This window comes from Onychomys torridus, chromosome 2 (genome assembly GCF_903995425.1).
Source record: "Onychomys torridus chromosome 2, mOncTor1.1, whole genome shotgun sequence".
Classification (NCBI taxonomy): Eukaryota; Metazoa; Chordata; class Mammalia; order Rodentia; family Cricetidae; genus Onychomys; species Onychomys torridus.
This window is the reverse complement of record NC_050444.1, coordinates 11771144-11792951: the sequence shown is the minus strand read 5'-3', so window position 1 is coordinate 11792951 and position 21808 is coordinate 11771144. Positions and strand designations below refer to the sequence as shown.

Genomic DNA, 21808 nt, shown 5'->3' with positions numbered 1-21808 from the left:
CGGGGAATATCTCTGGAAGTTGACAGCGGTTTATCGAATCACCACATATTTCACAGACACAGCGTGAACAATTGGTGAAACAAGAAATGATGGTCCTTAGCTGGTTTGCCCAAATGCTGACTTTTTTTTTTTTTTTTCAAATTTAAAAATACTCAGTTCTCAATCTCGAGGCAGCACATGCACAAGCACAGGAGGCGATCCATGGCTGGGCACTTCCAGTAACTCTGTCAGTCTGGGGGTGGGGGGGGGGCAGATTTCAGAGTGTCCTGCATGGTAAGAAAATGGGTTTTTTGAGTCATATCAACATTTTTTAATGTCTTAACTAAGGCTTTCCAAAAATACTGTTGGCACAAATGGCACAGACCCCTTTTTTGACACTGAAAGGATCAACGACCATGGTGTACTCATGGAACTGTGGCGTCTCCTTTTTGAAGAAGACGCTTGCACTCCTGGTACGTGCTTAGGCACCGGAACCAAATTCCTTGGAAGAAGCCAAGAGGTGGTGCGCTGCTGTCGGGTACCGCCCCCACGCCCGCCCCATCCCGTTGGAGCTAGAGCGCCAACGCTCGCGAGAGCCCTGCCGGCTTCCACGTTTGCCACGTTCCAGAAGACCAAAGCAGACTGAAAAGCCACATGCCGCTCCGGCTTTGCAGCCGCTGCGCAGCGCCTGACTTGCTTCGACCTGCGGAGGGCTGGGGAGCGTAGGCGGCCTCGCCCCCGATCAGTGGTCCTCGCGATTGGCTCCTATTGCTATCCTTCAGATCTGGTGGGTGGGCCGAGGCTGGCAGGGGCGGGGCCGAGGCCGGGTTAGTGGAGCGCTCTTGTCCACCGAGGGAGTCGCAACCTGGGCGCACGCGATTTTCGCCGTGCAGCCACACGCTGGTCCAAGTCTTACGAGGCGCGGCGAGCGCGGTGAAGGCGGAAACGTTGCTGCAGGAGTCGCGGATCCCCGGTGTTCCTAGCTCACTCAGCAAGGCCTCCGTCCTCTGCAGTACCCCCAAGAAGCTTGCGATGGCCCCGCGCAAGAACGCCAAGGGCGGCGGCGGCCACAGCAGCAGCAGCAGCGGCAGCGGCTCCGGCAGCGGTAGCCCGAGCACGGGTAGCAGCGGGAGCAGCAGCAGCCCCGGGGCTCGGAGAGGTCAGAGTCCCCTCAGCAGGGCCGGGGCGGCGGGAGGGAGCAGGGTGGGCGCTGCAGGTCTGTTTCTGGTTGCTGGTCCGCCGAGCGTCTCCATCCTCTGCGTTGCTCCGGTGCGCGGGGCGAGGCCGCGCTCACTAGGCGGGGAGGTGGAGAAGTGGGGCTCGGCCAGAGGGGACCCCAGCACCGCCATCGGGTCTCCAGAACGCAAGGTCATTGCGCGGTCATCCTTGTCTTTTCCAGTGGAAGCTGGGCGTGAAGGACTGTTTATCTTCTTGCAGATTTCGGGGTGCTTGACCCTGAGCCAAAGTCAGGGAAAGTAAGTTCCTGCCCGCTCAGCAGCGTTGAGGAGCAGCTTGGAGGAGTGTATTCGGGGGCTTGGGTAGGAGTGGATACATCGTTCTTGAAAATTATTTTATGGAGTTTTGTTTAGTTTTCGTACCATGTCTTGTGTTTGCCTTTTAAAATATGAAGGGGTGTCATAAAGTACTATACAGTTTGTGTGTGTGTGTTCTCCTTTTCTCAAAAAAAAAAAAAATCGACTGGGTATTCACCTTTATTCTCCATGTGCTTAGCTGGCAGTGGAGAACAGATGTTTTAAATCTGTTTCGTGTCATATTTCATCGGTTCTCGGTTTCTTTTATATTTCCTTTGACTCATATTTAGAATATTGGAACTGGAATACACATGTGAGCTCTCAGTTTCACTAGAAATGATTTAGATTCTGCGCCACGGTCTACATGCAGTCCATTATTACATGTCAGGAAAATACATCGGATGGTTATATTGTATGTCAGGAAAATAGATGAGGTAACGATGGGTTTTCTTCATAGCACTTACGTCTTGTTTATCTAAATGCATGCTCACTCCTGTTCATAATAGTTCTGCTCCATAATAGGTGCTCAATAAAAATTTAATGGGAAAAGTGAATGAATAAATGCAAATGGGGAAAGTAGTGCAGTTAAATCCTTTGTTTGTACACATTAACGTTCTGAGAACTAATTTTGTATTTTTAATGGAAAGAATTCTGTGTATGAAGTTCCAAGTTCAAGGCCACTGTAGTGATTAATTCACCTTTAGTTCAGGTAAAACTGATGCTCTAGTTCCCTAGCCCCTAAATCAGCTAATCTCACACAGGCGGCATCACTGCTTCTGATGTGGTTGTAGATATGAACTCTATGAATGAGAAAAGCCTACTGCATGTTTAGGTGCCAAAGAGAAAGCTAATGAGTAAGATTTTAACGTTAAGTTTTCTTAGCTGTTTACTAGTGAAATGTGTCTTCTTTGCTGCTGTCCTGGGAGCTTTGTGACTGCTTGGGAAGTGCTCTAACCACTGAGCAACACCCCCAGTCCTTCCTATAATTTTATCCTTTAGAAAACCCTTGAGTAGAAAAATGTTTGTATCCAAGGAAGTCACTTGTGAGGCCTGTCATTGGTATGAATCAGTACAGAGAGTGTTTCATTTTCCTATCCTTACAATAAATGAACCATTGTAACAGTCAACTGATAGGTTTAGAAAGTGCTAGACTGTATAGTAACTTATTATGTCATATTGCTCGTATTTTAGAGTAAACACAAGCATCTTCAGTTGTCAATATTTTAATACACTGATTCCATAACTATAATGGAGCACAGTCTGTGAATGAAATACCTGCATTCTAACCCCTCCCTCCAAATCACAGCTTTCATTAGGTAGAGTGGATTGCTCTTCTTCCCAGGCCATTATTTAAAGTAAATACTGAGTTCTGACTGTGGGTGAGGGGGAAGGCACCAGTGGTAGAAACTAAGATTGTTCCATTGTGCCACACGGTTACATCACATGAAAAAGTGTGGTTCTGTTTGCTGCTTTCTCATAACAGGGTACAGCTGAAAGACAAACAGGGTACTACTGAAAGAAAAGTTAACTTTCTGTGGTCACCGAGGTGGGGGCATTGTGATATGGAAACCAACTGTGACTCCTGGGGAGTTAGTTCGCAGGTGCAGATAATAAGGACATTGCTGTGACATTTAGTGCCTTCTAGTTACAGAAGGTGAGAAGATCAATGCTTACAAGTTGTCTTGTTCAGGATGTGGAAATGCAGGTAGGAGGGAAGAACACAGTCCAGAATCTAGGCTTTCTGTTGCTCCTCATACACTGCACTGCTTGAATCATGGGCTCCTAAATAGATTGCACGGAATCCTATAGGGTTGGGAGTTGAACTGGTTTATCAAGTTTTCTTCCCGTGTTGTCCATGGTGTATATGGTACAGGTCATTGCAGAAACCTGTGCTTCAGTCCTTAACTGATTGGCCTTTGGCTAAAATGTGCTTGAAATAGCACCTTAGTAAATTTTACTTTGAAAAGTGTACACACTACGTTTTTTACATTGAGGATCTGATGTCAATGGTAACATTGGTCACATGACTCTAGTTCTTAGATTTTAATAAAAGTATGGTGGGGAATGGGAGATAGGATTCAGTACTGTAAAGCGCACCTTTTGGAAAAAAAATATTTTAAAGTAGGCCTCTGCTTTTAATTTTCTTCAGCTCAATTGAGAAATGAGACAGTAGAGTCATTTTATATTTTTCAATTTTACTCCCTAGAATACAAGAGAAAAGAGTAATTGGGCATCTTACTTTTAACTTGCATTTAAAAATGTTATTTATGTGGGCAGTTAGGGCCAGGAACGGCCTTTTTCACATTTACTGATAGGGAAAGCTTTTGAGGAAGAGGGCTTATGGTTGTCTTTGGGCTCACGACTTAGTTCCAAGGGTTGGTACTGGTGCCCTGTGGCACGATTGCTCCATTGTCTTGACCTTTTCTGAAGTGTCTGCCAGCCTTGGCCTGCTTTGCCTGGGGCTAGCTTCTGACTTACACCCACCAGGAGGTGTCGCTGTAGAACTTGTCCCCCTCCCAATTTGAAGCTTCAAATTATATAAGGGCAATTACGTTTTAAAATTATTTAATCAGTGTGCACCTTCCCCGAAATTCTTATCTATTGGTGTTTAATTTCCTCAAGATGTCTAAGAGATTTTGAAATTTAGTAATAAGAGTTTGTGTGGAACAACTTTCTTGAGACTTACTGAGAATGAAATGTATCCATATATGTTTGGTAAGGTAAAGTCACACAGTCAGTTGATGCATTTTGGTCATTTAGAAATGTACTTCTGAGTTTATTCTCTCCCACCTCCACATGCATTCTGTGTCTCTTAGGTTAGTATTGTGTACAGTATGCTGCTGAGTGTAGCCTGGCATCCTCGAAAGAAGGGGTCCCTGGAGCAGTTCTTTTTACTTAACCAGGGGCATCAGGGCCAGTGGCTTAATCCTCTGCCAGCCATTTAAGGATGGAAAAAAATAGGAAGTCCACTGTTTGCTCACTACAGGAATGGTATGTTTTCATTGTTCTGGTAGCAGCATTTTCCTACCTTGGCCAGATCACATGAAAACAGTTTCTGTAAAGGGCATTTTTTACAGCCATATCATGGGCCGGGAAGTAAAGATCCATATTTCAGTCTTGTACTAAGATCATCTGTCTCAGAGAGATTATTAGAAAGTAAGTAGATAAGACTTCATTTTCAGCTAATTAATAACAGTAACTTGGATAAAAGCTTATGTGAGCTAGCTTCTTTATTTCTTGTTTGTATTAGATATTTTATTCATGTGCTGGCTGATCCCAAAAGGGAACAACAAAAGCCATTTTTCTCATGAAAGGTAGTACAGTTTAGAACAAAGAATCTGATAGCTCAGGCCCCTATTTAGTTAAGCAGCATGTGGCAAGTCTCTCAGACATCTCTAATCTTAAATCAATTTACTCTTGTTTTGCTTCCTGGTTCTGATAGCCTAAGACAGTTTGCTATGCTTTGATGCATGGTATAGATGTTCCATGCACAGGGTAACAGACAGTGCAAAACCTGACAGAATATCAAATAAAAGTCTTGGCTTAAACGTCTATATTACTGTTTATCTGTAACATTTGTTTCAAATTAAAGTTGCTCTTCAGTAATTGTACTGTAACTTTCTGAAGTACTTGATACATTTTTGTAAGTATCTCATTTATTCCATGGCCATCCTTCAGATTGCTATTTGCTAGCTAATCTCTTAAGAAGAGTTTTGTAACTTTCTGTGTCTAGAGCTCAGATACAATTTGGTCTTTTGATGCTCTTCCAGCTACTGATACAATGTCATGAGAAGTACTGGGTCTGCATCTTGAGTATGCTACTTTTACATCCCCAGCATGTACAAAGTACAAAAGACTGTTAAATCCCCTTTGATAAAACTGTATTCATAGCTAGATAAGATGAAGGCATTCTGGTGTGGTTTTGCATAGTAGGGTGCTTAGAGATGATAGTAATATGTAGACCATTTCAAAATCAGAAAGTAGTTTCGAAATTTTTACCATAAAAAAGATAATATTTGAAGACATGATGTTTTACCTGATTTACATATTATACGTACTGAAACATTGTAAGGTACTCCATTAGTATGTACAGTTTTTCCGTATCAGTTAAAATTTACTTAGAACAAAAACTGTATGTTAGTAGGAACCATTTACAGTTTTCTAGGATAATTTGAGGAAAGCTCGAGCTCTCTGTCCCCGGACTGGTGGTACCTGGCTAAAATTCCCTGTCTGCTGTCCCAGTGTGTAGCTGTTGGGCTCTGTTCTCATGGGTGGAATATGCCATTCTGAGTGAACATAGACCTGTTCCATTCTACGGAATCACCATTTCTGTTAGAATGCTAGAGATGAGATGTTCACTCCCTGTGTCCCACTGTAGTGGTGCATTCCAGCATTCAGTGCATGAACTGCCTTTTTTTTAGTTCTGGTACTAATGGGAGCCGGCATGGTATTTTATCAGCCATTATAATTACTTTTATGTTTGCATTCGTCTGGTGTTCGGGTGTTCAGGCATTGGTTCTGCAGTTGATGTTTGTTATTTCAGGGATGTGATTTGGTTCCTTTCAGCTGCTTTCTTATCTTTTCATGGCAAGCCATTGACTGCAACTTCATTCTGATCAGATCTATGATGGCTGAAGACAAGTTATAACTTGGTAGACAGAAAGGATTTTTCAGCTCCCCTGGTCACCCGAACTTTTAAAAGGAAGAGTTCTAGGAGAGGTGCTGAAGGCTGAGGATGTCCTTTGGCCTGGCCATGAGAAAGTGACACTGCCCGCTGTGGGTAGTTTCTATGCTCCAGAGCAGAGATTAGTGTGAAAGAGGAAGAGGAGGTTGTCCACACAGAGGACAGCCTCAGCAGTAGGCTGAGCTCTTGCTGAATTTGGAGAAATGTTGACTCTTCTGTGTGTGCCCACAGATCTAACCCAGTGACTCATTCATTATGGAAGGCAGCCAGGGTTGCCTTAATTGTAAAGTGGAAGAATATTGTTTGATAAAGTAATTTTATTCTGCAACCATCATTGCTATAATTGCTTTTGCTTCTGTTTTCCATGGGCTTGACAGCCATTTCCGCCCTGCCAAGGCAGTCCTTGTTGTTATGTTATGCCTATTGCATTTCTTGTGCCACATACGCTCATGTGCAGAGTGATAGTCCTGGTTTAATCCCAGTTACTCTGAAATGGTATACTGGAAAGCCTCTTCAGTTGCAGGTTCATGTGCAAATTTTATTTAGGAGTAATTTCTTTTACATGAACAAAAGTTATTGTTACAAATGTTTATTGAAATGATATCTAGCATTGAACTTTACCTCCTGTTCTTTGAATCAAATGGATTTTAATAAGATTCTTCTGGCTTAATTTTAAAAATGGTGTCCAGCACTTGCTTTTTGAAAGTAGTACCTTTCCCTTTGTAAATAAAACATGTGTGTGCTGCTTTTAGATCTGTATGTTTTGAAATGTCATTTTAAGAGTATCTACTATACATGTAAGGAATAAGCCGTTCTCAACATGTGGATTTTCTTCTGTGCTATTACATCTTAGCCATTCTTACACATTTATTGATAATTATTCACATACATGCTCTTATAATCTATACTATGCAAACTATATGATGTTATATTGAACATTACATGCTAAATGCCCATGTATAATATTTATATATATGCATTTTATTAAAATATACTTGCTATTAAAGATATTTTTATATTGATTTAAAATTAAAAAATATTATTTTATGTGTATGGGTGTTTTGTTCGCATGTATGTCTGTGCACCATATTCATGTCTGGTGCTTGTGGAGGCCAAAAATGGGCATCAAATATCTTGGAAGTCGAGTTGCAGACAGTTGTGACCTGCTGTGTGGGTGTTGAGAATTGATCCTGGGCCTTAGTAGAGCAGCTAGTGTTCTTAACCACCAAGCCATCCATCTGTTAAGCACAAGATTTGTTCCACTCCTCCCCCTCCCCCTGCAAGAGTGCATATGCCCTCAGAGGACATCCGCTCCCTTGGAGCTGGGTTTACAGGAGTTTTTGGTTAGCCTGGCATTGGTGGGAACCGAACTCAAGTCCTGTGGAAGAGCAGGAAGAACTCTTAACTGCAGAGCCATCTCTAGCACCAAATGTGAAACATTTTATTGCTAACATTATGTACAGAAACTGCTTGAGAAGCTTGTCTGTATCCATGCATATAGAAGTGTGCATGTCCTTGTTTCACATGTAGTAATAGTGTGTGACTGGGCGCTTGTCGATGTACCTAGCAGTTGTGAATTCCAGGTCTTCATGTGCGTGGCCACAGTTCCTCACTGTATGAATGTGCCTCTTTCTGTTGAGTAGTCCTGTTGAGGCCGCTACTCCTTGGCATGCTACCTTCCAAACTGTTGCCCTCAACCCATTTGCGCCTTTCTAGGTGTGTCTAACTATTTTTCCGTAGCTTGAAATTGTTGGGTCAGAGCGTATTAAAACATGAATTAACCTTTTTTGGGTGTTGCTATTTTATTAAACCCATAGTGGTTGTTTGAATTCACATCCTACCTATAATGAATTACAATAGTTACCTTTATTGTTGCCCCCCTTGGTAAAGTTTAATGTTTCTGAGTTTGGTGTGCTTCAAGTATTCTTACATGGCTAACATTTGCATTTTCCTGGGTACTAGTAAGACATGACATTTTTGTTTCTTTTTTGACTTTGTTTTTCATAAATATTGCCTATTCCCTGGTGTTTTTAATTGGTCTCTGTGTATGTATTGATTTGTAGAGTGTGTTTCACAACCCCAAGCCTTGTGCTCGCTTGAGTGACAGGTCAAGGACTTCTCTGTTCCATCATTGATTGTTTACATTGCCTTATCCCGTGCAATATTTTATTCAACAGAATTTTATAATTTTAACATAGCAGTAATAGAATTTTTCTATTTTCTATTTTATGATTTGGGCTTTTGTGTTTTATAACACTGTAACAGAGACGATGGCATTCCTTTTAAGTGAGATCATAAAATATCTGAAACTTTGCTCTTTTGCATTTGGGTCTCTACAGCACTAAACGTTGATTTTTATTGTGTATGTACTGTTCAAGTGGGGGATCTCTTAAATATTTTTTTACAGTGTAGATGAGGAAGTGTTCTGTAGTTAGTGTTCATATAGACTGTGTAGAAGCAGCTCCTATTGTTTCTAAGCCTGACACTGTGTTCCAGGAGGGGAGGATCCATGTCACTGAGTACTCCTTAGCTGTGTAAGAAGGCTCTTTGAAAGGACAGGTTATACTTCCTTTCACTGTTGTAATTGCCATTTGGGGGCCTTTAGTCTACATTTTAGAACACGATTTGCGAGGTTTTAGGAAAGGTTTTTTTTTTTTTTTTTTTTTTTAAGAATTTTGGGTAGAATATGTTTGGATTTATAGACTAAATTAGAACAAATTATATCTTTATAGTATTGAGTCTTATACCTGAGAGTAATATAAATATAATTTTTAATTATTATTATAGTTTTTAATTTTATCCAAAAGTCACATACATCTTTTTTTAGAGGTAGCTTTGTGTGTGTGTGTGTGTGTGTGTGTGTGTGTGTGTGTACATGAGTGTACAGTTGGTTTAATTTATTTGTTGCTTTGGTTTCTTGAGACAGGGTTGGCTGTTCTGGAACTTGCTTTGTAGACTAGGCTGGCCAATCCACCTGCCTCTGCCTTCTGAGTGCTGGGATTAAAGGCGTGTAACACTACTTCCTGTCTGGCTTGATTTTGATTTTTTTTTTTTTTGAGACATGTCTCATTACTCAGGCTGACCTGAAACTTGCTTGACATGTAGCCCAGGCTGCCTTTAAATTTGTGATCATCCTGCCTTTGTCTCCAGAATTCTCAAATTATATGCCACCATTTCTGGTGATCTTTTATAATTTAAAGTATTTTAAAAATTGTATTTAGATTTTATGTGTATGAATGTTTTGCCTGCATGTATGTATGTCCACTGGATGTATGCGTGGTGTCCACAGAGTTAAGAAGAGGGTGTTGGACCCCCTGGAATTGGAATTAAGGATGGTTGTGAGTCATCATATTGGTGCTGAGGCTGAACTTGGACGTTTTTCAAAAGCAACAAGTGCTCGTAACTGTTGAGCTGTCTCTCTAGTGCCATTGGTAGTGTTCTTTTTCTGTTTTGTTTTTCTTTTCTTTTTTTTTTTTTGTTTTTCATTCTTTCTTTTTTTTGGGGACAGGGTTTCCTCTGTGTAACAACCCTAGCTGTCCTGGAACTTGCTCTGTAGACCAGGCCGGCCTCAAACTCACAGAAATCTGCCTTCCTCTGCCTCCCAAGTGCTGAGATTAAAGGCATGCACCACCACCGCCCAGCAGTAGTGTTATTTAACAAGCATTTAATTATCAAAAATTTTGGAGTGCATCTAACTTGACGCTCCACTACCTCAATTCTGCAGTGGTATTTAACGTATTTGCCTCTTGTCATGCCCTTGTCAAATAGACATCAGTCTACCACCCTCTTCTAGACATCTGTGCTTCCTTGCCATTAGCTAGAACGTAGCCTGTATTTATGGTTTTATTTTCCTTTGTGGTAAAATTAAAATTTTCATATAATGAATTACACAAATTTTAGCGTGCAACTTGAGGAGTTTTGATAAATATATTATCTGCCTATGTAATTTATTCAACCACTCTAGGAAGTTCTCTTTAGCCCTGGCCTTATTGCTACCTCCCACCATCTGGTGACACTACAGTGCCATATTAGTTTTGTCTGTTTTAGAATTCATTTTGTAAACACTTCGTGCGAAATGGCTTCTTTTACTTGCCGTGATTATTTCTGGGATTCACCCACCTAACTGCACAGAACAGTACCTTGTTCTTTTTCTTCTTTTTCTTCCTTTTCTGCGAGTATTTGTTGTGTGAGCAGTACAGTTGGTTGGTGTCTCTTATTGACAGATGCCTTAGCTGTTTCTACTTGTGCACACTATTTCAAAGAACAATATATAAATATATAAGACCTTTAAGAAATATCTTCATGTTTTTGAGCAAATACAAGAGAGGAGTTGCTATGTTATAGGACTAAACTGTCTAGTAGAGAGGTTGTAAAATATATTTCTCATTCCTACTAACGCCAGGATGAGGGATTCTAGTTATTTTATTTACATGTTATCTTAGTGTTCTATTGCTGTGAAGAGACACCATGAAACCGCAGAAACTCTTATAGAGGAAAGTGTACCAGGCTTTTTCTTTTGGGCCACGAACCTGCTCCCAGATCATGACACCAAGAGTTAATATTAGTTTTGAATTCTTGGCCTAGCTTAGGATCATTTCTGGCTAGCTCTTTTAACTTAAATTAACCTGTTTCTCTTTATCTTCCTGTTGCCTTGGGGCTTTTTACCTTTTTTCTTTCTGTATGTCTTACTTTGACTGCTTCTCGTGTCTGGCTGGCTAGAGGCAGCTTCTTCCCAGGAGTGCGTCTCCCTCTCTCTTATTCTCATCTCCTTCTTCCTCTTCTTGCGCCTCGATGTCTCCTCTTTACTCTCTCCACCTCCCAGCCCTGCCTGTCCTCTCTCTGCCTAGCTATGGGCCAGTCAGCTTTTTCTTAGACCAATCAGGCACCTTAGGCAGGCAAGGTGAAACAAATGTAACACATCTTTACACAGTTAAATATTCTGCAGCATAAACAAATATAGCACATCTTTACATAGTTCAAATAATATTCCACAACAGAAAAGTATTTAATTGGGGCTTGCTTACAGTTTCAGAGGTTTAGTCCACTGTAATCATGGCGGGGAGCATGGCAGTGTGCAGGCAGACATGGTGCTGGAGAAGAAGCTGAGAGTTCTACATCTGGATCTGCAGGCAGCAGGAAGAGAGTGAGAGAGCCACTGGACCTGGCTTGGGCCTCCGAAACTTCTAAGCCCACCCTCAGTGACACACTTCCTCCAACAGGGCCACACCTGCTCCAACAAGGCCACACTTCCTAATCCTTAGAAGTAGTGCCACTCCTTGATGACCTAAGCATTCAAATACGTGAGGATATGGGGGCCGTTCTTATTCAAACCACCACACATGCACCAACATTAGATATTGCCATCTTTTCTCCTTTGGTTTACAGTTGCCCTTCTCTGTTCACTATTAATGCTGAACACTTTTTGTCTTATTATTGTTGGCCATACACATTCTTCCCTCAGTTTTCTATTTAGCTTTCCCATCATACTGCCTTTGTATTATTGAGATAGAATTACGTATTCCAAACAGAGGTTTTTTCAGCTATATGTACAAGGACTACTTGTCCTAATCAATAACAACTTTTCATTTTCTTCCTTTCTTTTTTCTTTGTTTGGTTTGGTGTGTTTCTTGGAGGCAGCAGAAAGATAGATCCTGTTTTCTAACCCAGTCTGTTAGTCTGTAGATCCTGTTTTCTAACCCAGTCTGTTAGTCTGTGTCTCTTTCCTGGGGAGTCAGGACGTTAATATTGTTAGTTGTTGTGGAAGAATATGTGTTAACTCCCGTTGTTTTGTGATGTTTTCTTAGACTGCTTTTTATTAACTGTTTGGGAATTTTTTATTTATTCCTTGTGCCTTATTGGGTGTGTTTATCCCTCTTTTCATACCTAAGCATCCCTTCTAATGGCTCTGTAGAGATGGCTTAGTATGCAGAAATTCCTTTAACCTGTTGTTATTATGGAGAGTTTTTCTTTTTTGATTGCAATTGATAGTTGTTTGGGTATACTAGTCCTGGCTGGCATCTTTGGTCTTTCATAAATTGTAGAATATAGGTCCAATCCCTTCTGGCTGTTAAAGTCGCTATTGAAAATTAGTTTTTATTTTCATAGGTCTGCCTTTATATTTTACATCATCTTTCTCAAAATATGTTCTTTGTTTTGTACAGTTAGTGTGTTGATTTATTGTGTGACATAGTGAGTTTTTTTTCTGATTCTATTTGGTGTTCTGTATACCTCTTGTACCTTGATATAGGTATTTCTTTCCTTAAATTTGGTAAACTTATCTTAGGATGTTGCTGAAAATATTCTCTGAAATTTGGCCCAGGTTTCTTCTCTTTGTATACCTGTGATTTGTAGGTTTGGTCTTTCTGTGGTATTCCAGAGTTTCTGCATTTTCTATCCTGAATTTTTAGATGTAACGTTTTCTTTGACCAAGTGATTCAATTTGTCTACCTTATCAAGGCCTGATTCTCTTACTTCTTGATCTGGTCTGTCTGAGGCTTTCCATTGATCTTAGTTGACTTATTGAATCTTTCACATTTTTTTAGTTTGATTTTTTTCAGAAATTCTGTCTTTACAAAATTCTATTTCCATATCTTGAATTATTTGCTTTATTTCATTCAAATATTTGTGTTTTTTGCAGTCTGCATTTTATCAATTATTTGTATCCTCTTTGAGTTGCTTGAATGTATTTCTTTATTTTTAAAAAAATGAATTTATTTATTCTTTTATTTTACATCCCAGGGGCAGTTTCTCCTCCATCCTCCCCCCAACCCACTCCTCTGTTTCTGTTTAGGCAAGGGCAGGTCTCCCATGAGTATCAACAAAACACGGCATATCAAGTTGCAGTAAGACTAAGCATTTCCCCATGCATTAAGGCTGGGCAATTAGACCCAGTATGAACAAGAGTCCCAAAAGCCAGTAAAAGTGTCAGAGAGAGGCCCTGTTCCCACTGTTAGGAGTCCCACAAGGGGACCAAGCTACACAACTGTAACACACAAACAGAGAGCCTAGATCAGTCCCATACAGGCTCCCTGGTTGTCGGTTCAGTCTCTGTGAGCCCCTATGAGTCAGGTTAGTTGATTGTGTGAGTTTTCTTGTGGTGTCCTTGACCCCTCTGGCTCCTATAACCCTTTCTCCTCCTCTTCTGCAGGATTCCCTGAACTCCATCTAATGTTTGGCTGTGGGTCTGCAGCTATTCCCATCAGTTGCTGGATGATGCCTCTCTGATGACAATTGAGCTAGGCACCAATTTGCTCACAGGAGATGGCCAGTTCAGGCTGTGGATCTGCCGTGGCTAAGGAGTCTAAGCTGGGCAGCTTAGATTCCTGGGAGATTCCCTTGTGCCAAGTTTTTACATGACCCTGAAATGCCTGCTCCCCCTGCCATTCCCCCACAACCTGATCATTCATGTTCCCTTCCCCACTCACCCTCAGTCTACTCATGAACTCTCTTCCATTTTCCCTTCCAGGAATCCTCCTTGATACCTCATCTCTCTAGGTATTCACTTATGAGTGAGTGCATACCATGTTTGTCTTCTCAGTCTAGGTTACCTCACTTGGGATGATTTTTTTCTAGTTCCATCCATGTGCCTTCAAATTTCCTGGTGTCCTTGAGCAATACTCCATTGTGTCCTTGAGCAATACTCCATTGTGTCCTTGAGTAGTATTCCATTGTGTCCTTGAGCAGTATTCCATTGTGTCCTTGAGCAATATTCCATTGTGTCCTTGAGTAATGTTCCATTGTGTCCTTGAGCAATACTCCATTGTGTCCTTGAACAATACTCCATTGTGTCCCTGAGTAGTATTCCATTGTGTCCTTGAGTAATATTTCGTCGTGTCCTTGAGTAATATTCCATTGTGTAAATGTACCACATTTTTTTTTTTATCCATTCCTCAGTTGATGGACATCTAGGTTGTTTCCAGGTTCTGACTATTACAAATAAAGCTGCAAGGAACATAGTTGGCTTGAACATATTTATAATTGCTGTTTGAAATTGTTGTATTGTATGTCCTCTAAGTTGCTTTTCGCAGGGAATATTACTGTTGGAGTACTAAGTTTTGGAGGAGAGACACATTGCCCTGGTTGTTCATGTTTTCTTATATTTTTACAGTGGTAACTAGGCATCTGGAATTAGGTTGTTGGTAGTGCTTCTTGGTATGGCTAGCTATCTGTCCCACCTTTGTTGAAAGGATCTATGCTGTTACCCTGACTAGTTGAGCTATGGACCTTTTGAGTGGTGCTTGGGGCTCAATAGTGGTACAACACAGTGTTGATGTATGAACATGGTATCACCAGTGGATTCAGCTCAGCCAGACCTAGGTGCAGCTTCTGAGCACAGGCACAAACCTGTATAGTTAGATGATTCTTACGAGTGTGTGGAAAGCTCACTGGAATCTACATGTAGTATGTAGGTGGCATGGTCCTCAGACAGGTGGGGAGGAGTCTCTTCAGGGTTGGGGTTCCTACCTGAGGTTGACATACAGGGTACAGGGTTCTCAGGAAATGGGGGTGAAGAACAAATATCTTTCATGTTAATACTTCCTTTTACATTTGTGACTTTACTTTCTCTAGCCTAAGAAACATCCTGTTCTCAAGTCACAAAGCTAATATCTGTTTTCTTTTAGAAATTTCAGAGTTTTAGATTTTATATTTAAGTTTATAATCTTCCTCAAATTGGTTTAGAGTAGCTTTATTTTGTTTGTTATGCTGTAATGGCACAATTTATTGAAAGCACTTTGCTTTTACATTAGGTTACTTTTGTTGCCTTTGTAAAAAAGTAAGTGGGAGTATAATTATCAAGTCTATTTCTGTGCCCCTTATTCTGTACTTGAAAAAATCGTCTATTTGTGCTACAGTCCTTACTACTCTGAATACATAGTAACTAGTGAAAGTAGGCAGTAAATGTCCACATTTGTCATCCCTTTAAAAATGGTTCTGAATGGCTAGTTCTTCTGTGTGATTTCCAGTGATTTCCGTCTACACTCAGATTTGCATTGACTCTTTACATCAGTGTGGGAGAATCAGGCTCTCACCAGGCACCCCATGACAGTGGTATATCTTTATTTATCTAGGTCTTTAATTTATTTCTGGCTTACTCTGTAGTTTGGGGTACTCATATATTTTTGTTGAGTACTTTTTCTAGATATTTTATGCATTTTGATAGCTTTATAATTCATATTAAATATAATTTTGTGGTAACTGTAGTGGTGCATTCTTTATGTTCCACGCACTAAGGAGGTAGAACTGGACAAGGGCAATATAGTAAGACTTTCTTTAAACATAATAAAACAAAACAAAAAACAAAAACACCCCAAACAAGGACTGAGTATATGGCTCATTGATAGAGTGTCTGCCTGCTATGTGTGTTATGGCCCTGGTTTGATCCTTTAGCACTGCAAGAGAATAGAAGAAATTCCTTCTGCCATTGTGTGCTCTTAGTGTGTAGACATAGAATCAATACACCTATCTTGGGTCATATGGCCTTGTTAAATTCACTTTTCAATTTCAGTAGTATATGTATATATGCATATGTTTATATATGTATATACACACGTGTAATATAGTCTATGGGATTTTTCTATGTAAACATCTCATTACTCAATAGACAGATTGTGCTTTTCAGTCTTAGAGGAACCTTATTGTCTTAAAGTGAGAAATGCAGACATTCTGCCTTTTTCTAGCAAGTCAAGTACTAACTGTAGGTGTTATGTAGATATCCATATCTGATTGTGGGAATTTATGTATTTCTAGTTTAAAGAGTTTTGGCAAATCCTCCTTTTCTCTTCAATCCCCGTTTGATCATGTTGAGCTATACTTTACACATGGCTTTATTTCCTAATATGTACACATGGATTTATTGCTAATATTGTGCACACAGCTTTAGTTACCAGTGCTACACACATGGCTTTATTGCTGATGTTGCCCATATGTCTTTATTTGCCAATTTGTGCATTCAGCTTTATTTGTAATATTTTGTTGTTGCTTTTGCATCTGCTTGTGATGAATGCAGTTCTGTAATTTTTTTCTTTCACTCTGACTTCCCTTCCCCATTTTTCCTTCCCTTCTTCCTTGCCTTATTAATATAATTAGTATTTAATATTTTCTTTGCCTTTATTGATATATATATATGATTACTTTTAGTCAGCAAGTTATAATAACTGTGTTCTAATTTAAAACTACCTTTACATTTCTAGGGAAAATTCAACTTAGTAATTTTTTATGTAAATTACTGGGTATTAAGATTCTTTAAATGTATTGCTATTTTCAAACCCTAGGAATACTTTATTGAGTTTATCATGTGAACTTTTTTCTTTGTAAGATTCTGACCATCTTCAGCCACCGGGAGGAGCCAGGCTGTTTACTGCTGGAAATGTGCATTAGTTGTCTCCCTGTGTTCGCCTGGTCCTCCCTGTTCTTACAGTGATGACTTGAAGTAGGTACACTGTTCAAATTGAGCGTATTTCTTCATGTGTGAAACGTAGTGTTTATTTTCTTGAAGAGATAAGATTTATTTTGGCTTTGGCTGATTTGTCTATTTGTAGCCAGTACACACAGAGGCCTAGAGTCCCTGGCACAGAACTAAAATGTAACTGTTAGCAGTTCCTGTTGCCACTGTGGAGGTCTTAGCAGATGTTTGTGCCAGATGTAGTGCCCAGTGAACAGTCATGTCTCCAAGACTTGGAGATTTGGAAAACCAAAGGAGAAGCAAACATCAGTAAGCATAGACTAAGAGCGCACAGAAAGGTATTGCCAGGCGGCCTGCGGGGGAGGAGTTCCAGGAGCTCTTTCTGGGTCTTACTCTGTTCTCACTCATCCATCTCAAATGTCTAACCACTCACAAAAGAGTTCTAAACATTAGTCTGTCTTTATTAGCACAAATGCTACATTACTAGGTAAAGTCAATACAATAAATGCAAGTAGCTCGAGAACAAGAACTTTGGTACATATTGATCTACCTATAATCTGTATACAGCGATTCTTCAGTTCTTTGAGCTACTACCTTGTCACTGCCCTTCATTTTTGTTAGCTGACTCCTCTGCTCCTATCTTGCTGTAAAGGCTTCCATGTGTGTTGTTGGTGAGTGGTGGTTGATCCTGGAGTTGATTATTGGAAGCCAACTGGCAAGAGGCTTGCTATCCCTCTATTTTCATCCTTTGATGTTGCAAAAGCAGTTAGGTTGAGAATCTTGGAAAGTGTGTGCTCTCAAATGGACATGAAAATCCATGGGCTTATGTGGATCATCTTTAATGCATATTTCAATAAAGCCCCTTCCTTCAGCTGCAGGGGAAGCCTGGGAGTGAAGTGTCTGAATAGACAGTCAACACCAATACCACAGTTACCCTTAAAATCTTAGAATTCACAACTGTTGGTCCTTTGGTCCCAGCCCACCTAAGAGCAAAGAAAGCAAAGGGTGAGGTAAGTGAACCAGAGCACCATCCATGGCAGCCCCATGGCAGCCCTCAGCGAAGCAGGGCACTGTCCATGGCAGCCCTTATTGAACCAGGACACCGTCCACGGCAGCCCTGATTGAACCAGGGCACCGTCCAAGGCAGCCCCGATTGAACCAGGGCACCGTCCAAGGCAGCCCTCATTGAACCAGGGCACCGTCCAAGGCAGCCCTCATTGAACCAGGGCACCATCCAAGGCAGCCCTTAGTGAACCAGGGCACTGTCCATGGCAGTCTTCAGTTAATCAGGGCACCATCCATGGCAGTCCCCATTCCTGGACTCACCATTTTCTTTTGAACTTGTGATATGACTTCTTCAACAGATGCAAGTTCAGTCAACAAAATTGTCTCCAGCTGAACTGAACCCACAAAGACACTCAGGCTCTTCTACTTGCTAATTTAGGTAAATCATTAAACCTTTCCAAATGTTTCCCAGATTTTCCCCATCTTCATATGAAGATGATGGTACTTTTATCATAATATTGAAGATTGATTTCAAAGTGACTCAATAGTAGTTTTACAAATAAAGTTACTGTATTTGGTGATGATGAGGGTCTATGTATGGAGTCTCTGTCCTACTTGATTGTGAGGGCACCCACCATTAGGAACAGAGACCAGATAGAATTGATTTCATCTAAAAGCAAAGCAGAGGCGGAGCTGGTTCCAGATTGTAGTGATTATTGGCTCAGATTGTCTCCCAGGAGCCTTTTCCTTCTGCTTTTTGGCTCTTTGTGGGGAACCCGGGAAGGAAGCAGCCAGCAGCAGTGAGGAGGAAAGGGAACAGGGATTCCCCTTGCATTTTCCTCAGAGCTAGACGGGCTGCTCCTCCCTTTGACTAGGTCCTTGTGTGATCGAGGCTGCAGAGTACCCACTGGCATGGGTTAGATAGGCAGTCCCACCATGCAGTTACTGTTACAGCCGCTCAGCTCTGCTGCTGTGGTCTGGAAGCAGCCGTGGCCAGTAGAGTCAGGAGGTGCACCAGTAAAACCTGATTATTGAACCTGCAGTTGAATTTCCAATAAACCTCACATTATGAAATTTTCTCTGACTTCCTTTTAACTGTTCTAAAAGGAAAACCATGCTTACTGCCTGGCTCATACCAAACCCAAACTTGGAGACTTGGTCATAGTCTACTTTTGTTTATATTGCAGAGTCCAGGGCTTGCTGTACTGTGGATAACCTGTTTCTCTTGTCTTGTATCTGGAGTTAAAGCAGCTTTCTGAGCAGGCTGGGTCCCCTGTACTCAATGGTGTGTCAGCATTGAGCATGAAAGCAGGTGCTTAGTTCACAGAAAGGTAGACGACATTGCAGTGATCACATACAGATGAGCATTTCTCTGTCATCAGTCCAAAAGGACACTGAGGGGTAGTTGTGCTGTTTTCTGATTTGCTTTTGATGTCATAAGTTGTTAAAAATGACATGTTAGGATTTCTTAGGTTTATGCTGTAGGCAAGAATATAGAAATCCTATTGATAAGTATTAGAGATAAACAGAATTCTAAGAACATGTGTACTTCATAGATATAGAGAAATGTTTAGATAGATAGATCAAGTCCATTGGGTGTTAGAGATCGTTTAGATAGCATGCTACAGGTTCCTCACCATCTTCCTGGGTTATACCCACAGGAAGCTGTTCAGTAGTAATAGAAGGGGTATTCCTGGAACTCTTTCATCCGAACTTAGTTGGATGGTTCTCTTTGGGATGAAATTTGGGCCATAGCCGACAGTTCATTTGTTCGAGAGTGTGTGTGTGTGTGTGTGTGTTTGTGTGTGTGTGTGTGTGTGTGTAGAGACGCTTTACTTATTTGCAAGGTTTCAATTTTCCATTTTATTTTTAAACATGACTCAAAAGAATGGGCTAAAATTATTTGTGTAAATACTGAAGTATGGAGTCATCTGCCGAATTTTTCTTCCCTTTTTTGGTTTCATATTTTTAAGTTCCTTTGTAAGAATTACGACTATTTCCTCTTTGAAAATAAGATTTGCCAATTTTCATTAAACGATACCAGAGTAAGAAGTGGACATTTTTAATATTTATAAAGAACGGTTTGCAGCAGTCAGCCCCGAGAATGTTGTACATTTGAAATTCAGCAGCATAATTTCCCTCAAATGACTGCACCCTGTTATCCTGTCTACCTTTCATGTGGGGAGTGTGAATTCTAGTTCCTCTTCCTTGGGTTGTAAGTTAAGTTGCACAGGACAGAGATTTAGAATATTTGCTGAATAAATGAATGAATTGATAACGTGGAAAAAAATCTATGGAAACCATTTAGAAGTTGCCATCCAAAGAGTTAGGTGTGCATCCTACAATCCTTGCTAACTTACAGAGCTGATCTGTTTTGTCAATCTGAATTTGATGGTGATCCAACTCTTTTCATGTAAAGCATTATTTTTAGCCAGTGTTGTCATGGATATTTAAGCACCAGGATTCTGACTGAGCATTAGCATGTGTGGGTCTTGTATAAAGCCTAAAGAATTGCACTCTGCAGCTAGTCAGATCTTTTGGGGTTACTCTCTCCACAGTGAGGGTTAGAGCAAAATGAGTCAGTGAGATCAGGATTGCAGGACATCTTTGAACATGGTGGTGATGTGGGTCATCACTTTGGTGTGTGATTGGGGTGCATTGGGAAGGGAGCACACACAGAAGTACATGTGGGATAAACAGAGTCAAAACTGTCCTTTGTTTTTCAGATACTCTACATTGCTTTGTCATGGGATTGGGACAAAAGTGATTCTAAATAAGGTTTGAACTGTGTAGTGAGGTTTAAGGGACCAGACCAACATGGACTAAACCTTAGCAAGGCTCAACCTGTGGGTTGCAACCCCTTTGGGGGGTCAAATATCAGATATCCTCCACATCAGATATTTACATTATGATTCACAACAGTGGCAAAATTAAAGTTATGAAGTGGCAATGAAATAATTAGGTGGTTATGGGTCCCTAGAACACTAGGAACTGTTTTTAAAGGGTCAGAGTATTAGGAAAGCTGAGAACCAAAGGCTTTTCTAAAGTTTCAGAATCGTGACTGCAACCAGCAGTTCCCGAGTGGCTTCACCACTGAGAATCTCAGTCAGAAGGTGCAGGAAGCTAAAGGGACAGATTACTTTTTTTTTTAAGCTGAGAATCGAACCCAGGGCCTTGCGCTTGCTAGGCAAGCGCTCTACCACTGAGCTAAATCACATGGTGGCTCATTTTTTTTAAAGATGTATTTATTTTGTGTGTATGAGTGCTTTATCTGCATGTACAATTTTATGCCAGAAGTAATCCTAGGCAACTTCTGTCAGTAAAGAGTATTTTACAGTGCATTTTTTAAAGATTTATTTATTTTGTGTATGAGTGCTCTATCTGTACGTAGAGCTTTATGCCAGAAGTAATCCTAGGCAACTTCTGTCAGTAAAAAGTATTCTGCAGTGCCTAGAAAGGCATCTGTAAACATCTGGAGATACTATGTGTTTATGAAGTGCAGGCTGCTGAAGAATAATTCTGTTATGTATTTGGTACACATTGTACATTGGTCAGGACTCAATCTTGACATTTCCCAGCTTTGCTGAGGTTAGCAGAATTTTGGGAATGCCCTGGGGGTCAAAGGTGTTCACATCAATCACATGTACAGTGTGAAAAGCAGGTGATTGTGGAACTTGGCCATGAACTTCAAGAGAAGCCTGTCCAGGCAATGACATAAAGTCAGGTTATGACATAACACTGTATGCTAGATCTGATTCCAGGAGCAGAAGCGTATGCAATCAGTGGCCCGGGCTATGAGTGGAATATGGGCTTGAACAGGTTTAAGATTTGCAAATCAAGATCATTGTCAACCATAAACTATTAACTAGAAGGATTTGAAGTAGATTGCTCTTTTTTTTTCTGTTTTGTTTTGGTTTTGATTAATTTTAGTCTCAGGAAGTGGCTGGGATGGTATGGCTAACTAAAAAAGCCCCTTTTAGCAGGGAGTAATATACTAGACGCTAGAATGAAGGGGGAGAGTGGAAACCCTACCCTACATTGTGAGGCTGCATCTGGAATTAGGATTTTGGGTTCAGGAGCTGTGTGTTAGTTATGGCCCCAGAGGTGGCAAATGGGCACCATTCATTACTATGAGGACCTTGGAAAAAGTATGCCAGCCTACTGAGAGCCAGGGTGAAAACTTCACCCTGTGGCTTCCCCTTTCTT

General features: G+C 40.8%; 1 protein-coding gene across 5 annotated transcripts in view; it reads left to right on the top strand.

Annotated features, from left to right (window-relative positions):
• Positions 1 to 553: 553 nt before the first annotated feature.
• The window catches only part of Asph (aspartate beta-hydroxylase), a 219963-nt gene continuing 198708 nt past the window's right edge, over positions 554 to 21808 (top strand). For 2 of the 5 annotated variants that reach the window (XM_036178440.1, XM_036178437.1), the window contains exon 1: positions 555 to 1138. In XM_036178440.1, the coding sequence (XP_036034333.1) occupies positions 1012 to 1138 (127 nt within the window). In that variant the 5' untranslated portion in view covers positions 555 to 1011. Of the gene's footprint in view, positions 1139 to 21808 lie in introns of all 5 variants that reach the window. The other 3 variants (XM_036178438.1, XM_036178442.1, XM_036178441.1) reach the window with 3 other exon arrangements.